The sequence below is a fragment of the Scyliorhinus torazame genome, chromosome 4 (assembly GCF_047496885.1).
Source record: "Scyliorhinus torazame isolate Kashiwa2021f chromosome 4, sScyTor2.1, whole genome shotgun sequence".
In the NCBI taxonomy this organism is placed as follows: domain Eukaryota; kingdom Metazoa; phylum Chordata; class Chondrichthyes; order Carcharhiniformes; family Scyliorhinidae; genus Scyliorhinus; species Scyliorhinus torazame.
In genome coordinates, this window is record NC_092710.1 from 119,804,681 (window position 1) to 119,827,671 (window position 22,991).

The 22,991-nt window shown below is 49.0% G+C and overlaps 1 protein-coding gene across 1 annotated transcript; it reads left to right on the top strand.

Moving 5' to 3' along the window:
• Positions 1-222: 222 nt before the first annotated feature.
• Positions 223-1,134, top strand: LOC140411425 (probable G-protein coupled receptor 139). The gene has a single exon (XM_072500531.1). It carries the CDS (start codon positions 223-225, stop codon positions 1,132-1,134), a length of 912 nt encoding a protein of 303 aa, XP_072356632.1.
• The last annotated feature ends 21,857 nt before the right edge of the window (positions 1,135-22,991 follow it).

The following is a 22,991-nucleotide window of genomic DNA, read 5'->3' on the forward strand; positions in this document are numbered from 1 at the left end:
GGAATCGAACCTGGTACCCTGGTGCTGTGAAGCAACCGTTCTAACCACTATGCTACCGTGCTGCCCTAATCTTCTTTTAATCAACCACGATCCATAGTATTTGTGAGTAAGTCATATTTTGTGCTGAATTTATGTTTCTTAATGGAATGTATTTTTGGTGAACATTTTGAGTCGTTTCGAAATAGACACTCAAATTCTCTTCTCTGACTTTCAGCAAACTTAATGACGATTGTGGCGCTCCTCCGAGGAAACTGCGGCCTTTCCAAATGTATCTCCATCTACATGGTGGCCATGGCAACAGGAGATCTACTAGTTATGATCATCAATGTAATGGTGTATTATATTTTCAGTTATCATTTTCCACATTCATTCCTGTCTCACACTCCCGTGTGTAAGTTCATTCTATACCAGACAGTTGTCAGCCTTGATTTGTCTGTTTGGTTCATTGTTTCCTTCACATTTGACCGTTTTGTAATTATCTGTTACCAGACGTTTAAAACAAAATACTGCACCGAGAGAACTGCGGTGCTGGTTATAACAATGTTCTCGATCCTGATCTTTATCAAGAACATACCCATATTGTTTGCCTATGAATCTGAACAGATGATTAACAAATTGTTTTGGGGCTGCCAGGCAAATCTGGCATTTGTTTCCTCACCTTTTGGTGCAGCGTACATCTGGTTCCACAGCATCTGGCGTGTCTGGCTCCCGTTTACTTTAATTCTCCTGTTTAATTCTTTGACAGTCAGACGTGTTTTAGTGGCCAGCAGAGCCCGTAGGAGACTCCGGGGTCACAGCAGTGAGAATCAGAGTGATTCAGAGATGGAGAACAGGAGGAAATCCATCATTTTACTCTTCACTATCTCGGGCAGTTTTATATTGTTGTGGCTGACAAACAATGTGAGCTTATTAACAACACGACTGTCAAACACAACTTACTATAGAGGTGACCGCACAGCGCCTGCGTATATCGCCACGGAAACTGGAGCTATGATGAAACTTTTGAATTCCTGCATAAACACATTTATTTATGCAGCCACCCAGAGGAAATTCAGGGAAGAGTTGAAGAAGGTGTTGAAATGTCCTTGGACACTGATTGAAGGATTGTTTAAAAATGAAGCCAAACCAATCTAGAATTCACTTTCAAAGAGTCATAGAGTCATAGAGGTTTACAACATGGAAACAGGCCCTTCGGCCAAACTTGTCCATGTCGCCCAGTTTTTACCACTAAGCTAGTCCCAATTGCCTGCATCTATAGAGCCACAGAGTAAATCTTTGCACTTCTGTACACTGGACAGGATTCTCCATCCCGCCGCACCCGTTTTCTGGTGATCTTCCGTCCCGGCAGCCGACCAATGGGGTTTCCCATTGTGGGCAACCCCACACCAAAGAACAAAGAACAAAGAAAAGTACAGCACAGGAACAGGCCCTTTGGCCCTCCAAGCCTGCGCCGACTATGCTGCCGTCTAAACTAACATCTTCTACACTTCCAGGGTCTGTATCCTGCTATTCCCATCCTATTCATGTATTTGTCAAGATGCCCCTTAAATGTCACTATCGTCCCTGCTTCCACCACCTCCTCCGGCAGCGGGTTCCAGGCACCCGCTACCCTCTGTGTAAAAAACTTACCTCGTACATCTCCTCTAAACCTTGCCCCTCGCACCTTAAACCTATGCCCCCTAGTAATTGACCCCTCTACCCTGGGAAAAAGTCTCTGACTATCCACTCTGTCTCTGCCCTTCATAATTTTGTAGACCTCTATCGGGTCGCCCCTCAACCTCATTTGTTCCAGTGAGAATAGACCAAGTTTATTCAACCTCTCCTCATAGCTAATGCCCTCCATACCAGGCAATATCCTGATAAATCTCTTCTACACCCTCTCTAAATCCTTCTGGTAGTGTGGCAACCAGAATTGAACACTCCATTGGCCTAATTAAGGTTCTATACAGCTGCAACATGACTTGCCAATTTTTATACTCAGTGCCCCGGCCAATGAAGGCAAGCATGCCGTATGCCTTCTTGACTACATTCTCCACCTGTGTTGCCCCTTTCAGTGACCTGTGGACCTGCACACCAAGATCTCTCTGACTGTCAATACTCTTGAGTGTTCTACCATTCACTGTATATTCCCTACCTGTATTAGACCTTCCAAAATGCATTACCTCACATTTGTCCAGATTAAACTCCGTCTGCCATCTCGCCGCCCAAGTCTCCAAACGATCTAAATCCTGCTGTATCCTCTGACGGTCCTCATCGCTATCCGCAATTCCACCAACCTTTGTGTCGTCCGCAAACTTACTAATCAGACCAGTTACATTTTCCTCCAAATCATTTATATATACTACGAACAGCAAATGTCCCAGCACTGATCCCTGCGAGACACCACTAGTCACAGCCCTCCAAGCAGAAAAGCACCCTTTCATTGCTACTCTCTGCCTTCTCTGACCTAGGCAGTTCTGTATCCATCTTGCTAGCTCACCTCTGATCCCGTGTCGCTTCACCTTTTTGTACCAGTCTGCCATGAGGGACCTTGTCAAAGGCCTTACTGAAGTCCATATAGACAACATCCACTGCCCTACCTGCATCAATCATCTTTGTGATTGTCGTGTTGGGTGTTCCGCTATACAAACGAACCAACACGGTTGGAGATGGTACAACTCTGTTTTATTACTCTTGATAACAACATCTGATAACTCATGGCTGTGGTTCGTACTTTACCCATTAACATGTGGACCCAGCCCTAACACTATCTTAGAGAGGCACTCAGCACATGGGGTATGTCTGAGTGGCACGCTGTGAGCTCTGTGCTCTGAGCTATCTCCTGCTGGAATGGGCGGGAACTGTGGTGTTCCCTGTTTTATAGTGCGTGTGCTCTCACTGGTGATTGGCTGTGATGTTGCGTGTGTGTTGATTGGTCCGTTGATCTGTCCATCAGTGTGTGTGTGTGATTGCACCATGATATGTTTGTATGAATATCATGACAGTGACCTCCTCGGAAATCTCTATTAAGTTAGTGAGACACGATCTCCCCTTCACAAAACCGTGCTGCTTCTTGCTAATAAGCCCACTTGCTTCCAAATGGGAGTAGATCCTGTTTCAAAGAATTCTCTCCAGTTTGAGCTCCTCCCATTCCTTCTGGTATGCGGGCAGCTACTGGAACTCCGTGGACTTCTTGAATAGGTGGCGAAGAGCCGTCGTGTGGGAGGCAAGGTTGGGAATGAATTTCCCCAGGAAGTTGACCATGCCTAGGATCCTAGCACTGCTTTCTTGTCTGCCGCCTGCGGCATGGCTGTAATGGCGCTCACCTTGTCTGCATCTGGACGGACCCCTGACCGGGATATGTGGTCCCCGAGAAACTTCAGCTCGGTTTGGCCTAAAGAACACTTGGCTCGGTTGAGGCGCAGGCCGTTTTCCCGTATCCGCGCAAAGACGCGCTGGGGACGATTGATGTGCTCCTGTGGTGTGGTGGACCAGAAAATGACATCGTCATTATATATACTACCAACAGCAAATGCGAGACACCACTAGTCACAGCCCTCCATCATCTGTTCCATGATCCTGTGAAAGACCTCGGATGCCGAGATGATGCCAAACGGCATTCTGTTATAGGAGAACCTGCCGAAAGGAGTGTTGAAGGTGCACAGCTTCCTGCTGGACTGGTCCAGTTGGATCTGCCAAAACCCTTCGAGGCATCCAGCTTTGTAAAGATTTTAGCCCGGGCCATTTCGCTCGTGATCTCTTCCGGTTTGGGTATGGGGTAGTGTTCCCTCATTATGTTGTTGTTCAGGTCTTTCGGGTCAATGCAGATCCGCAGTTCGCCAGAGGGCTTCTTAACACACACCATGGAGCTGACCCATGGCGTGGGCTCCGTGACCCGGGATAGCACCCTTGGTCCTGAAGATCCTGCAGCTGCTGCTTGAGGCGGTCTTTGAGTGGCGCTGGGACCCTGCGAGGTGCGTGAATGACCGGGGTGGCATCCGGTTTGAGACATATTCTGCAGGTATAGGGCAGTGTGCCCATGCCCTCGAATGCCTCCTGGTTGAGGGCGAGGAGCGATTGAAGCTGTGCCCTAAATTCTGCATCGGGGAAGTCTGATGTGCCTTATGGAGACAGAGCGTGGACCCGCTGAACGAGGTTGAGAACCTTGCATGCCTGTGCACCTAGCAGGGAGTCTTTGATGATCCGACTATTTTGAAGGACAGTGTGGCTGTGTGTGTGTTGTGTGTCACCTGGAGCTGGCAGGATCCCATGGCCGGGATAACGTTTCCATTGTAGTCGACCATCTTGCAACGTGATGGCCGAATTGGTGGTCTGACCTTCAAGGCGTAGAAGGCTGACCCTGCTATTAGGTTGGCGGAGGCACCAGTGTCCAGGCGGAATGTTATCGGTGATCGGTTGACCATTAGGGTGGCACACCATTCACCACCCGGATTGGCGCCGTTCACTGGCCTCGGCTGGTGGGTCCTGCCTGGAGACATCCGGTTCCTATCAATGACCGCAACACGGAAGACGTCCCGGTCATCTGTGTTACTGGTTTGGATGTCGTCTGGGCACGACTCGTAGTACGGAGGCTGAATGGTCCACACGTCCCTGCGAGGTTGTCGGAATTGGGGAGCATAGGCAGGTTGAGCTGCTCGACAGCAGGCAGAGTAGTGGCCCATCTTGCACAGTGGAGGCATTGTCGTTTTTTTGCCGGACATTGCCGCTTTAAATGTGTGGCTCCGCAGTTGCTGCACGTCGTGACGTCATGGCGTTCGTTGCGCCACCGCGCATGCGCAGTTCGGTCTTGCGTTGAACGCGCCTGCGCATCACGTCCCTCTGCGTCAACGACTTTTTGGCACGCACAAACGCGGGAGGCCGCGGAAAGCGGGTGAAATGGCCGCCCTTGTCCGGGCCGCGGGCCGGGATGAATTCGATCGCCTGGACCCGTTTGGCCTCGTAGGACGCCTGCCTTGCCGATTCGGGCGCGTAGGACCCCTGCCGCGCCGATTCGGCAGCTTGAAATTGGGAGTAGCGGCTGGTCGCGTTTTCATGAAGGACACAGGCTTCGATTGCGGAGGCTAGGGTGAGGCCTTTAATTTTGAGGAGCTGTTGGCGTAGGACGCCCGAGGTGACCCCAAAAGCAATCTGGTCCCGAATCATTGAATCGGAGGTGGTGTCGTAACCGCAGGACTGCGCGAGGATACGGAGGTGTGTAAGGAAAGATTGAAAGGGCTCATTCTTACCCTGCAGGCGCTGCTGGAAGAGATACCTCTCGAAACTCTCATTTACCTCGACGCTGAAGTGTTGCTCGAGTTTGAGAAGGACCGTCTTGTACTTGGTCTTGCCCTCACCTTCCGTGAACACCAGGGAGTTGTAGACATGGATGGCGTGTTGCCCTGCCATGGAGAGGAGGAGGGTGATTTTTCTGGTGTCTGAAGCGCTCTCCCTTTCGGTGGCTTCCAGGAAGAACTGGAAGCGCTGTTTGAACAGCTTCCAATTGACGCCGAGGTTTCCAGCGATTTGTAACGGCTGCGGCGTGCTGACGGTGTCCATGGCGCAGGATGGCGGATTCCTGAGGATTCGTAGGTAGGTCTCACAGTTACCGGGTTCCAATCCTGGTACTATGTTGTGTTGGATACTCTGCTACACAGACGAACCAACACGGTTGCGGATGGTACAACTCAGTTTCATTACTAACAATATTTACAATGGTAAACTGGTTACTGTGGTTCGTTCATTACCCTTGAAACTGTGGACCTATCCCTAACACTATCTTGGAGTGGCACTCTGCACATGGTGGATGTCTGAGTGGCTTGCTGTGAGCTCTGTGCCCTGAGCTGTCTCCTGCTGGAATGAGCGGGAAGTGTCGTGTTCCCCGTTTTATAGTGTGTATGCTCTTGCCTGTGATTGGCTGTGGTGTTGTGTGTGTAGTGATTGGTCCGTTGATCTGTCCATCAGTATGTATGTATGTTTGCACCATGATGTTTACCTGAATATCATGACACCTACCACTGACGTAAGGCTCACCGGCCTGTAGTTCCCTGAATTATCCTTCGCCGTCGGGAAATCCATGGGTGCGAGTGCACTGCTGCTGAATGGAGGATCCCGCCGTCAGAGAATCAAGTCCATTATCTTTTACCTCTCTATTCCCAGGTCTCCTGGTGTGAGAAAGGTAGATGTTGATTGGCACAACAGAGCACCATGCTTTCCAATACGATCATTCTCCTTCTGTCAATTTCACTGGACTAAACCCTGATAACCTTAAGACACTGCTGCAGGTTGCATGTGAACCAGGTGTAGAATTGTAGCAAGGGGTATAACATCTAGATCCAGGGGCTGGGTCCACATCTGCAGGATTAGCCTGTGCAGTTTTATTCTGCCCATGTCAGAAAGGATATTCAGTTATCGGAATGTGTACAGAGAAGAACCACATGTCATATCCTGTAACTTAAGTGAATAATATATGAGGGATGACTGACCATCAAGGGTCTGTTCTCTCATGGAAAAAGATGGAGAACGGATACAAGTGTTTAAAATTGCGAAAGCTTTAGACAGTTAGATACAATTAAGATTTTCTGTCATGTATAGACTTTAAACACAGGGGGTGCAAAATAAGTACAAATAACCTTCATAAGTCTCAAGAAGGAATTAGACGGGTTAACACAGAATATTCAATTTAGCGTACTTGTCAGCAGATGGGATTGAATTATTAGAAAGGGAATACGGTGTGTTGGCAGGTGGACAAGTTGCACCAAAGATCTTCTCTGGCCTGAAACTCTTACAGAATGGTGGATCACCCGCTCCTCACTCCCTCGGCTGAAGAGCTCCAGCCAACCCGATAATACGTTACGGACAGCTTTAACTGATTTAAAGTGGGGCTTCTGTCCACATCTGGAAAGAAACCCTGCCCCAGAGAGCTGCTGGCTAATTCGATTGGTGGCAGGCTCTGGTTTCAGCAGCGTCTGGATTGAGCTGTGGCCACTGCTGGAACTACATGCAGTCACTGGAGAAAGGTCATGGATACTGGACTTTAGGTAGGCCTGGGGATTTTGGGCGGGCTGGCCTGGCAGACTCCACAAATCCCAGCTGCGGAGGAGTGGGTTGGCTGGGGAGGTGGGCAGGAAGACTGGGCAGGCCACCCATTTTATTTTTAAAGCCCCCCACTTCCAAATATGCTGTGTGAGGCGGGGTGGCGTAAAATTCACCCCAATGTTATAGTGACTGGAATTTCCTGGATCACACTCATGGAAAGATTATGCTGAAAATCACTTCAGCTTCTGAACTTTGAACTTCTCTCCAAATCTCCTGCAGTGTTAATTTGCCTATGCTGCCAGAAAATCCTATTCAAATTAGGAAGTGAAAGATCAAGACAAAGAGGGCAGTGATTTAAAGTAATTAGCAAAACAAAAGGAGCGGCTCAGTGGTTAGCACTGCTGCCGACAGCGCGGAGGTCCTGGGTTCGATCGCGACCACGGGTTACTGTCTGTGTGGAGTTTGCACATTCTCCCCATGTCTGCGTGGATTTCACCCCCACAACCCAAAGATGTAACATTCCCGTAACAGCCTCCCTGAACAGGCGCCGGAATGTGGCGACTAGGGGCTTTTCACAGTAACTTCATTTGAAGCCTACTTGTGACAATAAGCGATTTTCATTTTTTTTTCATGTACAGGTTAGGTGGATTGGCCACGCTAAATTGCCCCTTAATTGGGGGAAAAAATTGGGGGAATGCTCTGTCTGAGAATGTGCTGGAGACAGGTTCATTCGAAACATTCAAAAGGGAATTTGTCTTTTACTTGAAGGAGGATGGATAGAGTTATGGGAGAAGGCAGGTGAATGGCACTAGGTGAATTGCTCTTTCGGAGAGCTGGTGTAGATACGGTGGGCCAAATGGCCTCCTTCTGCACCGTAACAATGTGATTCTGCTTCAAGGGTTATTTTTTCCCCCACACAGACTTCTTATGATTTGGAATGCCTGAAAGGGAAGAGGATGTAGAATCAACACTAACTTTCAAAAGGGCACCGAATAAATGCATGGAAGATGAATAATCATGGGGACAGAGCAGGGGAGTGGGGCTGATTAGATTGCTCTTTTGAAATAGTCAGCAGGCGCAAGATGGTCAAAATGGTCGATTCACCTTTTTATTTCTCTCTGGCTACACCATCGCAGCGAGAAAACTGCTGCACTGTTTCAAGGGTGAAGATAAATATTCATCATCAGATTACGATTTAGAGCATTGTGGTGAACCACTGTAATAGGAGATGTAAGGTAGGACCTGCACTACAGGTTCGCCGATAGCTCCTGCCGGCTGGCTCCGCCCACGGAGAACTGTTTAAATATGCATGACCTCTAGTGTCCTGCCATTTCGCCAGCTGCAGCAGGAGGCCACTCATCTGACTGCAATAAAGCCACAGTTGTACCCAACTTTATTCTTTGTGCAATTGATCGTGCATCACTAAGAAAGCAGGCTGCTGCGAAAGAAATAGTGCAAGTTAGGGGCAAGAATGGTCGGATGATGGCAGTCCCGCATAAGGTTATCAAGTCCTTTGCAATCTTGTACCGGGGCCTGTACACCTGCAAGCCCCCGGAGGGGGACTCAAAGATGAAACAGATCCTCAATAGAATGGAAATTCTGGCGATGTGGGAGGAAAAGAGACAAGGGCTGGAAGCACTGTTGGGGTTGGAGGAGGTCATGGAATGCATTAGTTCCACGCAGTCAGGAAAGGCGCAGGATCCAAATGGGTTCCTGATGGACTTTTACAAAATATTTGCAACAGCATTGGCCCCGCACTTTCAGGAAATGTTCAACAATCATTTGAACATTTGTCGAAGGGGCCCTGCCACCCACACTGGCAGCGGCCTCAATACAGCCCATATCTCTCTCAAATACTGATGCCAAAGTCCCAGCAAAAGCACTGGCGGGGGGCCTGGAGAGTTGCCTGCCAGAAGTGATCACAGAAGGTCAGACCGGGTTTGTCAAGGGCAAAGATCTAACAGCGATCATCCGACACCTGCTGAATGTATTAATGACTCCACCCGAGAGGAGACACCTGATGTGATTGTCTCCCTGGATACGGAGAAATCCTTCAATCGAGTAGGATGGAGGTACAGAAAATATGTAAAACGAAAAAAGGGTGATGTGGTGATATGCATCACTGCAAATACACAAGAGGTTAATGTGAACATACTACACCTCGCTAGACACTAGAGGGAGCACCAGAGACATCATGACACACAGACGTTCAACCAATATATCAGTAAGATAGGACACGACCAATGGGCATTCAAGACACATCCAGACGTGACACTACCACAGGGGGGCATTACACCAACCCATATAACAGGACACAGCACACATGCTCAGTCTCTTTCCAGTGGAGACACTTAGTGAATACAGACAGGGTTGATTGAAACACATCACACCCACCACGTGGATTGTAGCAGACTGGTTTGTCAGTCTGAGTAGCTATAGCAGGATTAACAGGAGAGTCAAATCCAAGTAGGAGAATCGTTAACAGTTTAATAAATGTGTTAAAGCTATCTCCAAGTCTGAACCTTCCTTTGTCAGAGTGCACATCGAGGAAGCAGCTTATGCTACGTCAAGAGCATAACAAAACAGTCCCTTAGTGTCTAAAGGTTAAACGGTGTTATTGGGTTAGCGCAGGGTATTGGGCCTAAGTAGGATGCTCTTACAGACTCAATGAGCCAAATAGCCTCCTGCTGCACTGTAAGGATTCTATGATTCTATTTTAAGCGGGGTGATGGGGATAGGGCAGGACATTGGGCCTAGGTAGGATGTGCTTTTATTGGGTAACAAAGTTTATACTTCACAAAGTAAGGCAGTCGATATCTTAGTTCAGATGGTTCTTGCTTTCCAATGTCTCTGGTGGCTACAGACAGTGCACCATGTCTTATCTCTTCTCTCCCCGATGTCTCCCTGAAATCTGTGAAAAGAACATCGTAAAGTCCGTTCTTTTTATTCTCTGTAGCCAGGGCCTCTTCCTGTGTTCTGATATTGCTTTCATGCGTAGATCTTGTTATTTCATCTGTCAGTACTTCCATTAACTTATCAATTGTGATCATTACCTCCGGGCACAACCCTAACGCAACATCCTTAACACATAAACAGGCCATCGTTAGCTTTTTTTCCTGTATGATCACTTTCTGACTTATGGCACCTATTAGGATGCTGGACTGGAACACAACTGTGGCTAGGATACTGGACAGAAACCCTCATTATTTTTGTCATTTTACAAGACCACGAGGAATAGGCACCTCACTCCAGGAGTAAATACAGCAAAATAGGGATAAGGTATATTAAAACAAACTTTATTACTGATGCAGTATTAAAATATCATTAACATCGGACAAGAAAAATGCTTACAGTTACCCATCAAACAATGCAAATCAATACAGTGACACGATAATCCTTAACTGCCATATTTACTTCTATTCAAACAACAGAACATCTCAGATCTCAATCCACTTTTAAATACAGTTAGCAATCAGGAACACCTGCTATACAGAGATATCTGGATATTCCACTTTGAGAAAGAGAGATCTTTTGACTTCTTTACAGAAAGAGCTCTGACCCTGTCAGAACAATGTCGGATCTGCAGCTAAAGTCATATGAAACACCTTTCATAGCTTGGCTTCCAGGTCTAAAACAAACTCTCTGAGGTGTTAAAAAGAAACTGCCAGTCTGTCGACAGACAGATCTTCAACTGATCTGTATTGGGAGAAGATGCTTGACTTCTGATCACATCCCAATCAAAAACGAAACTGTGTTTCTGCAAGATGCCTGGTACTCCAGCTCCTCCCATTAGTTACATCATCTTACTCGACTGAAGCCCATTGGACGGGATACTCCATCAGCTGACGTCGGAATCGGGAAAGGCGATTGGACAAAGAATCAGTCGTGAGGCCAAAATCATGCCCGACAGAATGCCATGCCCCGGTGCCTTGACAGCAGCGTCAATGTGTTCTATTTTTAAAATATAAATTTAGAGTACCCCATTCCTTTTTTTATCCAATTAAGGGGCAATTTACCATGGCCAATTCACCTAACCTGCACTTCTTTGGGTTGTGGGAGTGAAACCCACACAGACACGGGGAGAATGAGGCCAAAATCATGCCCAACAGAATGCCATGCCCTGGTGCCTTGACAGCAGCGTCAATGGGTTCATTTTTTATATTATCACTTTAGAGTACCCAATTCGAATCCCGGCCCTGGATCACTGTCCGTGTGGAGTTTTCACATTCTCCCATTGTCTGCGTGGTCTCACCCCCACAATCCAAAGATGTGCAGGGTAGGGGGATTGGCCATGCTAAATTGCCCCTTAATTGGAAATAAAATAATTGGATACTCTAAATGTATTGTTTTTTAAAATGAGTAGTTGTCGGCGAGCATCCAGCACCTGCAGGTGCAGTTGGTGGAGCCAAACCACGTGCAGGAGCAGGAGGTGGTGCTGACCATGCATGCCATCCAGGTCAACACCGCACAGGTGGCGTCCGCTGTGGAGGCATTGGGGGCGATGGCTCCAGCTATGGATCAGCATGTCCAAGGCCAGGCACATTCTGTGCAGGCACTGGCTGAGGCCCAGGACAAGGTTGCTGCCTCACAGGCAACCTGTGCCAGAGCCACCTGCAAATCGCAATGGCTCGCCTGAGCATGGCCCAGTCACAGCAGGCCATGGCTGGTAACACAGGAGGCATTGCCCAGGGGCTGGCCGACGTGGCGCAGACACAGAGGGTGGTGGCCCAGTCCCTGAGGGAGATGGCACAGTCACAGGCTGATGTGACACAAAGCCAGAAGGTGGTGGCACAGTCAATGGGTGATGTGGCACAGTCCCAGACGGAGATGGACCACTCCCTCTGCTCCATGGACACAAGCATGTAGACCAGGATTGGTAGCAGCAGGTTGTGGGGAGCCTCTGGTGATAGCTCCGCTCGCACCCCCATCCCATGGAGTAGACCAGAGGCCATTGGGCACCCCAAAGTAAGAGGAGGTGATGGGGAACATGACTGTGCTCCCGCAGGGGAGGTTATGGAACACCGCAACACCTCAGACTCCCCCAGTCTTGTCCCTGGTGCATTTGGTGAGCAGTGGGCAGAACAGGGTGGCACTACGACACCTGAGACACCTGAGCAGCAGCCGGGCGTAACTAGGTCCGGTCACCCCAGAAGACGTCCGCTAACGGGGACCCCGGTCGCAGGGCGGGAATAACAGCAGTCCACCTCCACTCCTGCTGTGCCGTCTGGGTAACCACCTAGACGTAGCGTTAGGATCCGTCAGGCCAGAAAGTTAAATGTTCAGTGTGTAGATTAGTGTCTGATTGGCTGAAGCTGACCCCACACCTAATTGCCGAGTGGCAGTAATCTCAGAGAGAGAAACCTGATTAATGGCAAAAGGTGTGAATTGTAGTGAATTGAATTCTTCTTCTGTTTGAAGCTTAAGTAGTGTGAGGCATCCTGGGAAGATAAGTGACACAAATACCTTTTGAAATTGTGTGGGGGGAAAAACTGAAGTAAAATCACAGTAAAGCTGTGACCTGATTGGCTGGTAGGAAATCTGTTAAGTTTGAAAAAAAAATTACATTGAAAAAAAACTAATTAATACTTAGCAATAAACTAATTAGAGGAGTAACTAAACCTGAGGGCAGAGATTAGATTTTAGCATTTAATTTTACAGTAAAAATCTAGCACCCGGGCCATATAGTTAATTGTAATTCAATCTAACAATAATTCAAGTATTTATTTAAAATTAATTAACTAGTGCTTATATGTCACTCCAATGTCACAGCAGTGCTCCAACTGTGAGATGTGGCAGATCTGTGATGCTTCCAACGTTCCAGTCGACTATGTCTGTAGCTAGTGTAACCAATGGCAGTTCCTCACAGACTGCGTGGTTCGGTTGGAGCAGCAGTTGGGTGCACTTAGGAGCATGCAGGTGTCGGAAAGCGTCATAGATAGGAGTTATAGAGACGTGGTCACACCCAAAGTGCAGGCAGACAGGTGGGTGACCACTAGAAAGGGCAGGCAGTCAGCGCAGGAATCCTCTGTGGCTGTCCCTCTCTCTAACAGGTATACCGCTTTGGATACTGTTGAGGAGGACTGCCTATCAGGGGAAAACAACAGCAACCAGAACAGTGGCACCACAACTGGCACTGCTGCTCAGCAGGGGAGGGCAAAGTGCAGGAGAGCAGTAGTTATAGGGGTCTCTATAGTAAGGGGCACAGATAGGTGCTTCTATGGACGTGAAAGAGACTCCAGGATGGTATGTTGCCTCCCTGGTGCCAGGGTCAAGGATGTCTCTGAACGAACAGAGGACATCCTGAAGGGGGAGGGTGAACAGGCAGAGGTCGTAGTACACATAGGTACTAACGACATAGGCAGAAAGAGTGATGAGGTCCTGCAGAAGGAGTTCAGGGAGTTAGGCGTAAGCTAAAAAGCAGGACCTCTAGGGTTGTAATCTCAGGATTACTCCCTGTGCCACTTGCCAGTGAGGCTAGAAATAGGAGTATAGTGCAGCGAAACACGTGGCTAAACTGGTGGTGTAGGAGGGAGGGTTTCAGATTTTTGGAGCATTGGGATCTCTTCTGGGGCAGGTGGGACCTGTACAAGAAGGACAGGTTGCATCTAAACTGAGGGGCACTGATATTCTGGTTGGGAGGTTTGCTAGATTCACTCGGGAGGATGTAAACTAGAAGGCAGGGGGATGGGAACCAGAATGTGAGCTTAGGAGGTGGAATAACTGAAGGGGAAATAGAGAACCAAAATAAAAGAACAACATCACCTTCAGGCAGAGCAAAAAAGGTGACAAGTGGATTGACAAGAGGCAGGATTGAGGGTGTTGTACCTAAATGTGCGCAGTATACCGAACAAAATAAATGAGCTTGTTGCGCATGTTGAAATTGGCCGGTACAGACGTGGCTGCAAGGGCATCAGGACTGGGATCTAAATATCCAAGGATATGTGTCCTATCGAAAGGACAGGCAGATGGGCAAAGGGGGTGGGGTTGCATTGTTAGTAACGAATGAAGTTAAATCGATAGCAAGGAGCGATATAGGATCAGAATGCATAGAGTCTCTGTGGGTAGAGTTGAGGAATCGCAAAGGTAAAAAGACCCTGATGGGAGTTATGTACAGGCCCCCTAGCAGTAGTCAGGGTATGGGGCAGAAAATAAATCAGGAGATAGAAAAGGCATATAAAAAAGGCAATATTACAATAATCATGGGGGACTTCAATATGCAGGTGGATTTGGTGATATGTAATGAGGCAGACTTGATTAAGGAACTTAAGGTGAATAATAATAATAACTCCCGAAGGAAACCTTAGGGAGCAGTGACCACAATATGATAGAATTTACCCAGCAGTTTGACAGGGAGAAGCTGCAATCAGATGTAACGGTATTGGAATTTTTTTTTTAATAAACATTTTAATGAGGTATTTTTGGTATAGTGACAACAAAATAAACAATATACATGAAACCATAAACATAGTACAAAATCCATTTACCTCTCCTACAGGTCCCACCCTTATTGACCCTCTACTCTAATCTAAACTGCTCCCCCCCACCCGCCCTCCCCCCCCAGACGACTGCTGACGATTAATTTCCCGCAAAGATGTCGACGAACGGTTGCCACCTCCAGGTGAACCCTAACAGTGACCCTCTCAAGGCGAACATGATTTTCTCCAAACAGAGAAAGCTAACCATGTCCGATAGCCAGGTCTCCAACTTCGGAGGCTTTGAGTCCCTCCAAGCTAATGGTATCCATCTCCGGGCTACCAGAGAAGCAAAGGCCAGAACATCTGCCTCTTTCTCCTCCTGGATTCCCGGGTCTTCCGGCACCCCGAAAATCATCACCTCTGGACTCAGCGCCACCCTTGTTTTTAACACCATGGACATGATGTCCGCAAAACCCTGCCAAAATCTCCTAAGCTTTGGACATGTCCAAAACATGTGGACATGGTTCGCCGATCCTCCCGCACGTTTTCGCACCAGTCCTCCACCCCAAAGAATCTGCTCATCCAGACCACTGTGATGTGAGCCCGCTGAACAACTTTAAATTGTATCAGGCTGAGCCTGGCACATGTTGCGGACGTGTTGACTCCACTCAATGCTTCTGCCCATAGATCATCCTCTATCTCACCTCCCAGCTCCTCCTCCCACTTGCGCTTCAGCTCCTCGGTCTGCGTCTCCTCTGACTCCATAAGCTCCGTACAAAATGTCCGAGACGCTCCCTTCTCCTACCCACCCTCTGGAAACTACCCTGTCCTGAATCCTCCTTAGCGGTAGGAGCGGGAAGGTTGACACCTGTTTACGAAGGAAGTCCCGCACCTGCAGATACCTGAATTTGTTTCCAGTCGCCAACCCAAACTTTTCCTCCAACGCACTCATTCTCGGAAAGCTCCCCTCTATGAACATATCCCCCATCCTCTCAATCCCCGCTCTCCGCCATAAACTGAACCCCTCGTCCATACTCCCCAGGGCAAACCGGTGATTATCACAGATTGGGGCCCAGACCGAAGCTCCCACTGCTCCCACATGCCGCCTCCACTGGCCTCAAACTCTCAGGGCCGCCACCACCACTGAACTGGTGGAGTACCGTGCTGGTGGGAACAGCAGAGGCGCACTTACCAACGCCCACAAACTGGTGCCCTTTCATGAAGCCACCTCCATACGCACCCATGCTGACCCCTCTCCCACCACCCACTTCCTGATCATGGCTACATTAGTCACCCGGTAATAGTTGCTAAAATTTGGTTTCCGATACCCTCAAGACAAAGGGAAATAATGTGATTTCTTGGCATGAGTGGATTTGATCACATTTGTGCAAATGTTTTGTGGCGTGGTTGCTCCACTGATGGACTTGCTGAAGAAACGTCAAAAATTTCAACGGAGAGCGGAGTTTAAACAGGCATTTGAGTGCCTGAAAGCTGTGTTAACCAATGCTCATGTGTTGGAGAATTGCAAGGGACTCTGTGATCAGATTTAACTAAAGTATCTGACTTTAAAGCCAAATGCCGAGGTGTAGGGAAACGGATGGATCATGCAGAGACCTTTTGTTCAAAGAGGCTGTCAAGCGAGAAAGATTTCAGTTGGAGGATGAAGAACGAAAAAAAATGGACTATATTATTGTACCTGTTTGCGTGTGTTTTTCTTGAAATGAAAAAGTATATTTACCGTGTGCATTTCTTAAAGGATAGTGAAAAGGTGAAAAATGAAACCATCTTGAAGTTGATGGATTTTTTTTTCTTGGGGGGAGGTGCCATGTGAGAGTACCGTTAAGAAATGGGTGTTTCAGAAATGTACCTTTAAGAAATGGGTGTTTATCAGTGATGTCAGAGTGTGGGTGGAGTTGGGTTGTCAGTTTTTTACTTTCATTTTAGGCTGTTTGCTGCATGGTGTGTTTTAGTTTCGTTTTCAGTGTTGGAACTGAAGCCAGACAGAGCAGGTGTCAGTGGATCTCTCTGCCATCAAAAGACTATCTCTTGATCATTTGGTGAATTCAAAATTATAAATGTTCTCAGTAGTGAATGTAACCTAATCTGCTTCTGGTAAAAGGTGTTTTCAGTGTTCTGGATGTTAAAAGGACAGCGTACGCATTACTTAGTGTTGTATTCTTTGGGGGTTGTATTTGAATTAATGGTTGCTAAGATGTTCACTGCATGTTTTAAAAAGGTTAACTTGAGTTCATAGAATAAACATTGTTTTGCTTTAAAAAATACTTTTCCATTTCTGCTGTACCACACCTGTAGAGTGGGCCGTGTGCTCCCCATACCACAATCTATTAAAAGTTGTGGGTCAGGTGAACTCCATGATTCACTTTGGGGTTCTCTAAACCCTGGCCCATAACAGTATGTATTTTTATAGTGAGAAGTTTCAATACTTGGTCTCCATTTATCTTGATACAGAAGCATTTGAAACTCAGACACTCCTCCAAGAATTGTGTCTGATGTCAGCGAGCATCCCAAGTCCTGGTGTGACCAGCTCCCTCCCTCCAGGTCCCCCGCAGGCTCTTGCGCATTACTCCAGACCAAAGAGCGTGATCTCGAGTTAAAGGGAATCAAAACACATGAAGACACAAATTAGGAGCAGGACTGGACCACTTGGTTCCAGCAGCCAGCTCCGCCATTCAATAAGTTCATGGTGCATCTAATTGTAACCTGAAATGGACAGATCCCACCCAGGGCGAGAGCCAGAACAGGAATGGCTCGAGAGATAACCTCCTTTATGGAGCAGATGAGGTGAGCAGACCCATGGAGGTTCAACCACCCGAGACAAAAAGAATTCTCCTTCTTCTCCCGCGTGCACAAGGCCGGCTCATGTGTCGACTTTTTCATCGTAGGGAAAATGGTGTATCCAGTGGTTGTGAGGGCGGAATACTCCGCGATCATAATCTCGGACCACGCGCCTCATTATATGGACAAAAAGTTGAGAATGGAAGACCCAACCCCAGCCGCCATGGAGGCTGTACACAGCCCTCCACATGGATATGGAATTCTGTACAAAATATCCCAAGCCATCGACGGTTACGTAAACTGCAACCAGAACGGGAGATCTCACCCTTCATGTTCTGGGAGGCACTAAAGGCGGTGAATTAATAGCTGATAGGGCCCTTCGGGAAAAGAGGGAAAGACTAGCCAGGCAACGGCTGATCGGCTCCGTACTGGAGGTGGGTCAGCGACACTCCACACCCCCAACCGTGGAATTGCTGGTGGAGAGGAGAAACCTGCAGATGGAATTTAATCTGCTCTCCACGGGAAAAGCAGGTCACCAGCTTCACCAATCACGAACATGGAGACAAAGCCAACCGCGTGTTGGCGCTTTCGCTAAGAAAGAAAGCTGCTGCAAAAGAAATAGTGCAAGTTAGGGGCAGGAATGGTAGGATGGTGGCAGTCCCGAATAAGGTTATCAAATCCTTTGCAAACTTGTACCGTGTCCTGTACACCTGCAAGCCCCCGGAGGGGGACTCAGCGATGAAACAGTTCCTCGATAGACTGGAAATTCTGGCGCTGTGGGAGGAAAAGAGACAAGGGCTGGAAGCACTGTTGGGGTTGGAGGAGGTCATGAAATGCATTAGTTCCGCGCAGTCAGGAAAGGCGCAGGATCCAGATGGGCTCCGAGTGGACTTTTACAAAATATTTGGAACAGCATTGGCCCCGCACTTGCAGGAAATGTTCAACAATCACAGTCGAAGGGGCCCTGCCACCCACACAGGCAGCGGCCTCAATACAGCCCATATCTCTCTCAAGTACTGATGCCAAAGTCCCAGCAAAAGCACTGGCGAGGCGCCTGGAGAGTTGCCTGCCAGAAGTGATCGCAGTAGGTCATACCGGGTTTGTCAAGGGCAAAGATCTAACAGCGATCATCCGGCACCTGCTGAATGTATTAATGACTCCATCCGAGAGGAGACACCCGATGTGATTGTCTCCCTGGATACGGAGAAATCCTTTGATCGAGTAGGATGGTGGTACCTCATGGAGGTGCTTGAATGGTTTGGGCTTGGATCAGGTTTCACCACGTGGGTGAATGTCCTGTACAGCGCTCCCATGGCAAGCGTGCGGATGAATGCCATCAGCTCCGAGCACATTTGGCTGCATAGGAGAACCAGGCTGTAATGCCCGTTGACCCCGCTCCTGTTCCCACTGGCAATTGAACCACTGGCCATCGCTCTTAGATCGGCATGTGGTGGAGAGGCATTCAAAGAGGGGCAGGGAATACAGAGTTTCACTCTATGCAGATGACCAGCTCCTCTACGTGTTGAACCCCTTGGCCAGCATGGGAAAGATAATGGGATTCCTTAAAGAGTTTGTTGCCTTCTCGGGCTACAAACACAATCTGGAAATATGCAAAATCTTCCTGGTGAACCCCCGAGTGGGAAGGAGCGGACCTGGAGGAATTATTGTTTAAGATCACCCAGACCAAGTTCAGGTACCTGGGGGTACAGATGGTTCACAACTGGACGAGTCTCCACAAGTGGAACCTCTCCAACCTGGTGGAGGAGTTAAAGAGGGACAGAATAAGATGGGACTCACTCGTGCTCTCATTGGCGGGAAGGGTACAGGAGATCAAAATGAACGTGCTTCCCAGGTTTCCATTCATATTTCGATCGCTCCTGCTCTTCATCTCAAAGTTCTTCTTAACCAGGGCTGATAAGCTAATCATGGTCTTTGTCTCGTGGGAGAAAGTCCCGCAGAACAAAAGCCAGCTTTTGATTGACACGTGGGAGGCCTGGCCCTGCCCAACGTCCAATTCGACCACTGGGCAGCGAACACAGAGAGGCTGAGGGAGCGGCTGAGGAGCTGGAGGCGGAATGGGTCCAAATGGAGGAGGCCTCCTTCACAGGGATGTCTCTCCGGGCACTAGTCATCCCTTCACTCCCGGCATCCCCGCACACACACTCAAGGAGCCGGGTGGTAGTAGCCACAGTAAAGACCTGGAGCCAATCCTGGCGCCATTTGAAACTTGGTGGTATGTCTATGGAAACCCCGATCCGCAACAATCACAGGTACTACCCGGTGAAGATAGACTCCACTTTTAGTGTTTGGCAGGATTATGGAGGGACTTTGAGGGTGAAGGACATGTATGTGGACAGTAGGAAAGCAACCCTGGGGGAACTATCGGAGAAGTTCCACCTCCCGAAAGGGAATGAGCTGTGGTAATTGCAGCTGTGCGACTTTCTCCGCAGCGAGACCAAGACGTTCCCCCAATTCCAGACAAAATAGTCGTGTTGGCCAGGCTGGGTGGAGGCTGGTGTGGCGACATATATGGACGGCTCATAGAGGAGACCAGGACCCCACTGGATGAAATGCGATGGAAATGGGGGGAGAAATTGGGCGTGCAGGTAGGGGGCAGACTCTGGATTGAGGCACTGCACAGGGTAAACTCCACCTCCTCATGAGCAGGGCTAAGCTTGGTGCAGCTCAAGGTGGTGCAGAGAGCACACCTAACCAGGTCACGCATGAGTGGATTCTTTCCGGAAGTGGAGGACAAGAGTGAGCTGAGTCAGGGGGGTCCAGCCAATCATGCCCACATGTTCTGGTCCTGTCCCAGACTCAACGGGTTCTGAACAGCCTTATTCGACGCCATGCCCAGGTTTGATGGAGCCACGCCCGTTTGTGACGGTCTTCCAGATCTCTTCATAGGGAAGGGCGTAGATGCCGTGGCCTTTCCCTCTCTGGTCACCCGGCGGAAACACCTGCTGGGGTGGAAGTCGGCAGCACTTCCCAGAGCCTCAGAGTGGTTCTTAGACCTGGCTGAATTCCTAAAACTTGAAAAGATAAAATTCTCAATCAGGGGCTCCGAGGAAAAATTCCACGACATCTGGAGAAAGTTTGCCAACGTATAAATGTAAATACAATGGGCTAGATTCTCTGTTCCTGAGACTAAGTGGAGCAGAATTCATGGAGTTGACGGCAGCAAAACTGCGGCCGTACATCTACCGATTCTGCTACTGTCAAGGGGATGGCACTGGCGCCACGTGGAACATAATGCGCTGGATTCTCTGATTCTGGAACATTGTCCCCACGCCAGCATGGGAATGGTGGCATTTTACACTAGAGAAATTGGCGTAAAACGGCCACCGATACCCCGTTTAGCTGGGGGCTAGCATGCCGGCAATGTAGAGCGCCCGGCTCCAGCTGCCGATACGGCCCGGAGAATTGCCCACTCCCTGGCCGCGCATCACCACAGCGGCGGCCTGCAGCGGCCGCGCTATGATTCATGGCGGAGGCTGATCGCGGACCCAGCTCGCGAAATAGTGACCCCCCTCGCGTACCCTGGACCCCCTCCCATAGTGCCCCCAGCCCCTAATATAGTCCCCTTCTGCCCGTGGATCGGCCCTCCCCCGATTGCGGCGGCGCTGGACTGAGTACGCAGCCTCCACGCCGAGTTCCCGGCGGATGAGACCACACGCAACCGACGCCGTGGAGAAGTCGAATGGTCAGGGGTGGAGCATCGGGGGGCCTGGCCTCAGGCAATGTCCTGAGGCCATCGTTACATGGTGCCGCCCCCGATTTTTCGGAAACTAGGGGCTGTGTTCTCCGCAACAAGACGCCGAAATTGCAGCCGGCGTGGGGGCCAAGAATCCAACTTCGCACAAGAAATTGGCTCGCCGCTGCTTCACCGATTCTGCGGGCCCTGAAAAGTGGTGTACTTGGGGACTACGCCGCGCTGCCTGGGGCCTACCTGGGTCCATTGTCAGAGGCCCGCTCTGCAATTCTCCGCTCCTGACCGGCCGAAGTTCCAACGGCGTGGACCACTCATTATCCGGCCGGACGGGAAACTAGCGTGGCGGCTGCGGACTCAGTCCGCGGCTGCCCTGGTCGGGGGCGGGCCGATCGGAGACCAGGGGGAGACTTATCGCTGGCCGGGGAATGTTTGTTGGGAGGTTGAGTGTCGGGCGTGCGGCCGATCGGGAGCTTTATTTTTTGTGTCCAGCTCCGCGGTCCGAGTCCGCCTTGGATTTCCAACTTCTGGAACTGATGGTCCCATCGATTGTGGGGATGTGGTCACAGAGCCAGGGACTGCTTGAGGGGTAGTCGGTGAGCATTCAGCACCTGTAGGTTCCGTTGAAGGAGTCCTGGAAGAACCCAAAGGGATTGAGGTTCAGGGCAACTGTAACCTTAATGGCCACCGATGTCCTGTCCCATTTCCCACTCCCCATGTGCGCGATGATCCGGCAGATATGTTTCACCAGATCAGGCCCGCTAATGATATGCCAATGGCGTTTACTGTAAATGCGGAATGGAATGCATTGACCCCGCGTTCGATACAACGGGGAATCATGATTTAGCGTGAACCCGGCAAAGGCCACAATTTTGGCATCAAGACTGATTCGCCGCCCAGTCGCGTTTCCCGATTTCGGCATTGGCTGACGGAGAATCCATCCTAACATTCCTTGTATATATTCCATTGTAAACAAGTCAATGCGAGCGCGGGGACGAGGGTCACAGACATTGTGACAACCTGTAAACAATGTGCCGTTTCAATTGTTGCTGATTTTGCTCCTTTTTCTCTGATTGTTCTGTCTTGTGTTAAGTTTGATATTGTGTTAAAATCCAATAAAAAATACTTTAAAAAAGCTAATTGTAACCTCAACTCCACATTCCCGCCTGCACCCTACCAACTTTCACTTTTTAAAAATATATTTGGGTACTCAATTTTTTTTTCCAATTAAGGGTAATTTAGCGTGGCCAATCCACCTAACCTGCGCATCTTTGGGTTGTGGGGGTGACATTCCTGCAGACACGCGGAGAATGTGGAAACTCCACACGGACAGTGGCTGGGAGACAGGATTGAACCTAGGTCCTCAGCACCGTGAGGCAGCAGGACTAACCACTGCGACACTGTGCCGCCCTCCGATCACTTTTCACCCCCTTACTTACCGAGAACTTATCTACTTCTGCCGGAAAGATATTCAAAGACTCTGCTTCCACCGCCTTTTCAGGAAGAAAGTTCCAAAGTCTCACAACCCTCTGAGAGACAAATAATTTCCTCATCCTTGTATTAAATTGCCAACCTCTTATTTTTAAGCAATGATCTCCAGATCTAGATTCTCTCACAAGAGGAAACAACCTTTCCGCATCCCCCTGTGAAGAACACACATGATCTTATGTTTTAACCAAGGTGCCTCTTACTTTTCTAAACTCCAGCAGATAAACGTCTAGCCTGTCAAACCTTTCCTCATAAGACAACCTGCCAATTCCAAGTGTTAGCCAAGTAAACAATCTCTGAACTGTTTCCAATGCATGTGTATCTTTCCTTAAACAAGGAGTCCAGTACTGTACACAATACTCCAGATGTGGTCTCACCAAGACCCTATACTAATGTACTAATGCCATCTCCTTTCCCTTACAGGGCAAACAATCGAGGAGCCTGAACCGTTCTTGTGTCCCCTGGTTACCACTGACCTGAGCAGCTTAGAGGGAGAATTCTCAGACGTCGCCATGTCAACCGCATCTCCACCAGCCCAGATACTCACACTGTGGTGGTCACGACACCCT

Bases quoted from the DNA above. Each gene is read 5' to 3' on its own strand.
- LOC140411425 (XM_072500531.1), top strand. From the start codon at position 223: ATGACGATTGTGGCGCTCCTCCGAGGAAACTGCGGCCTTTCCAAATGT.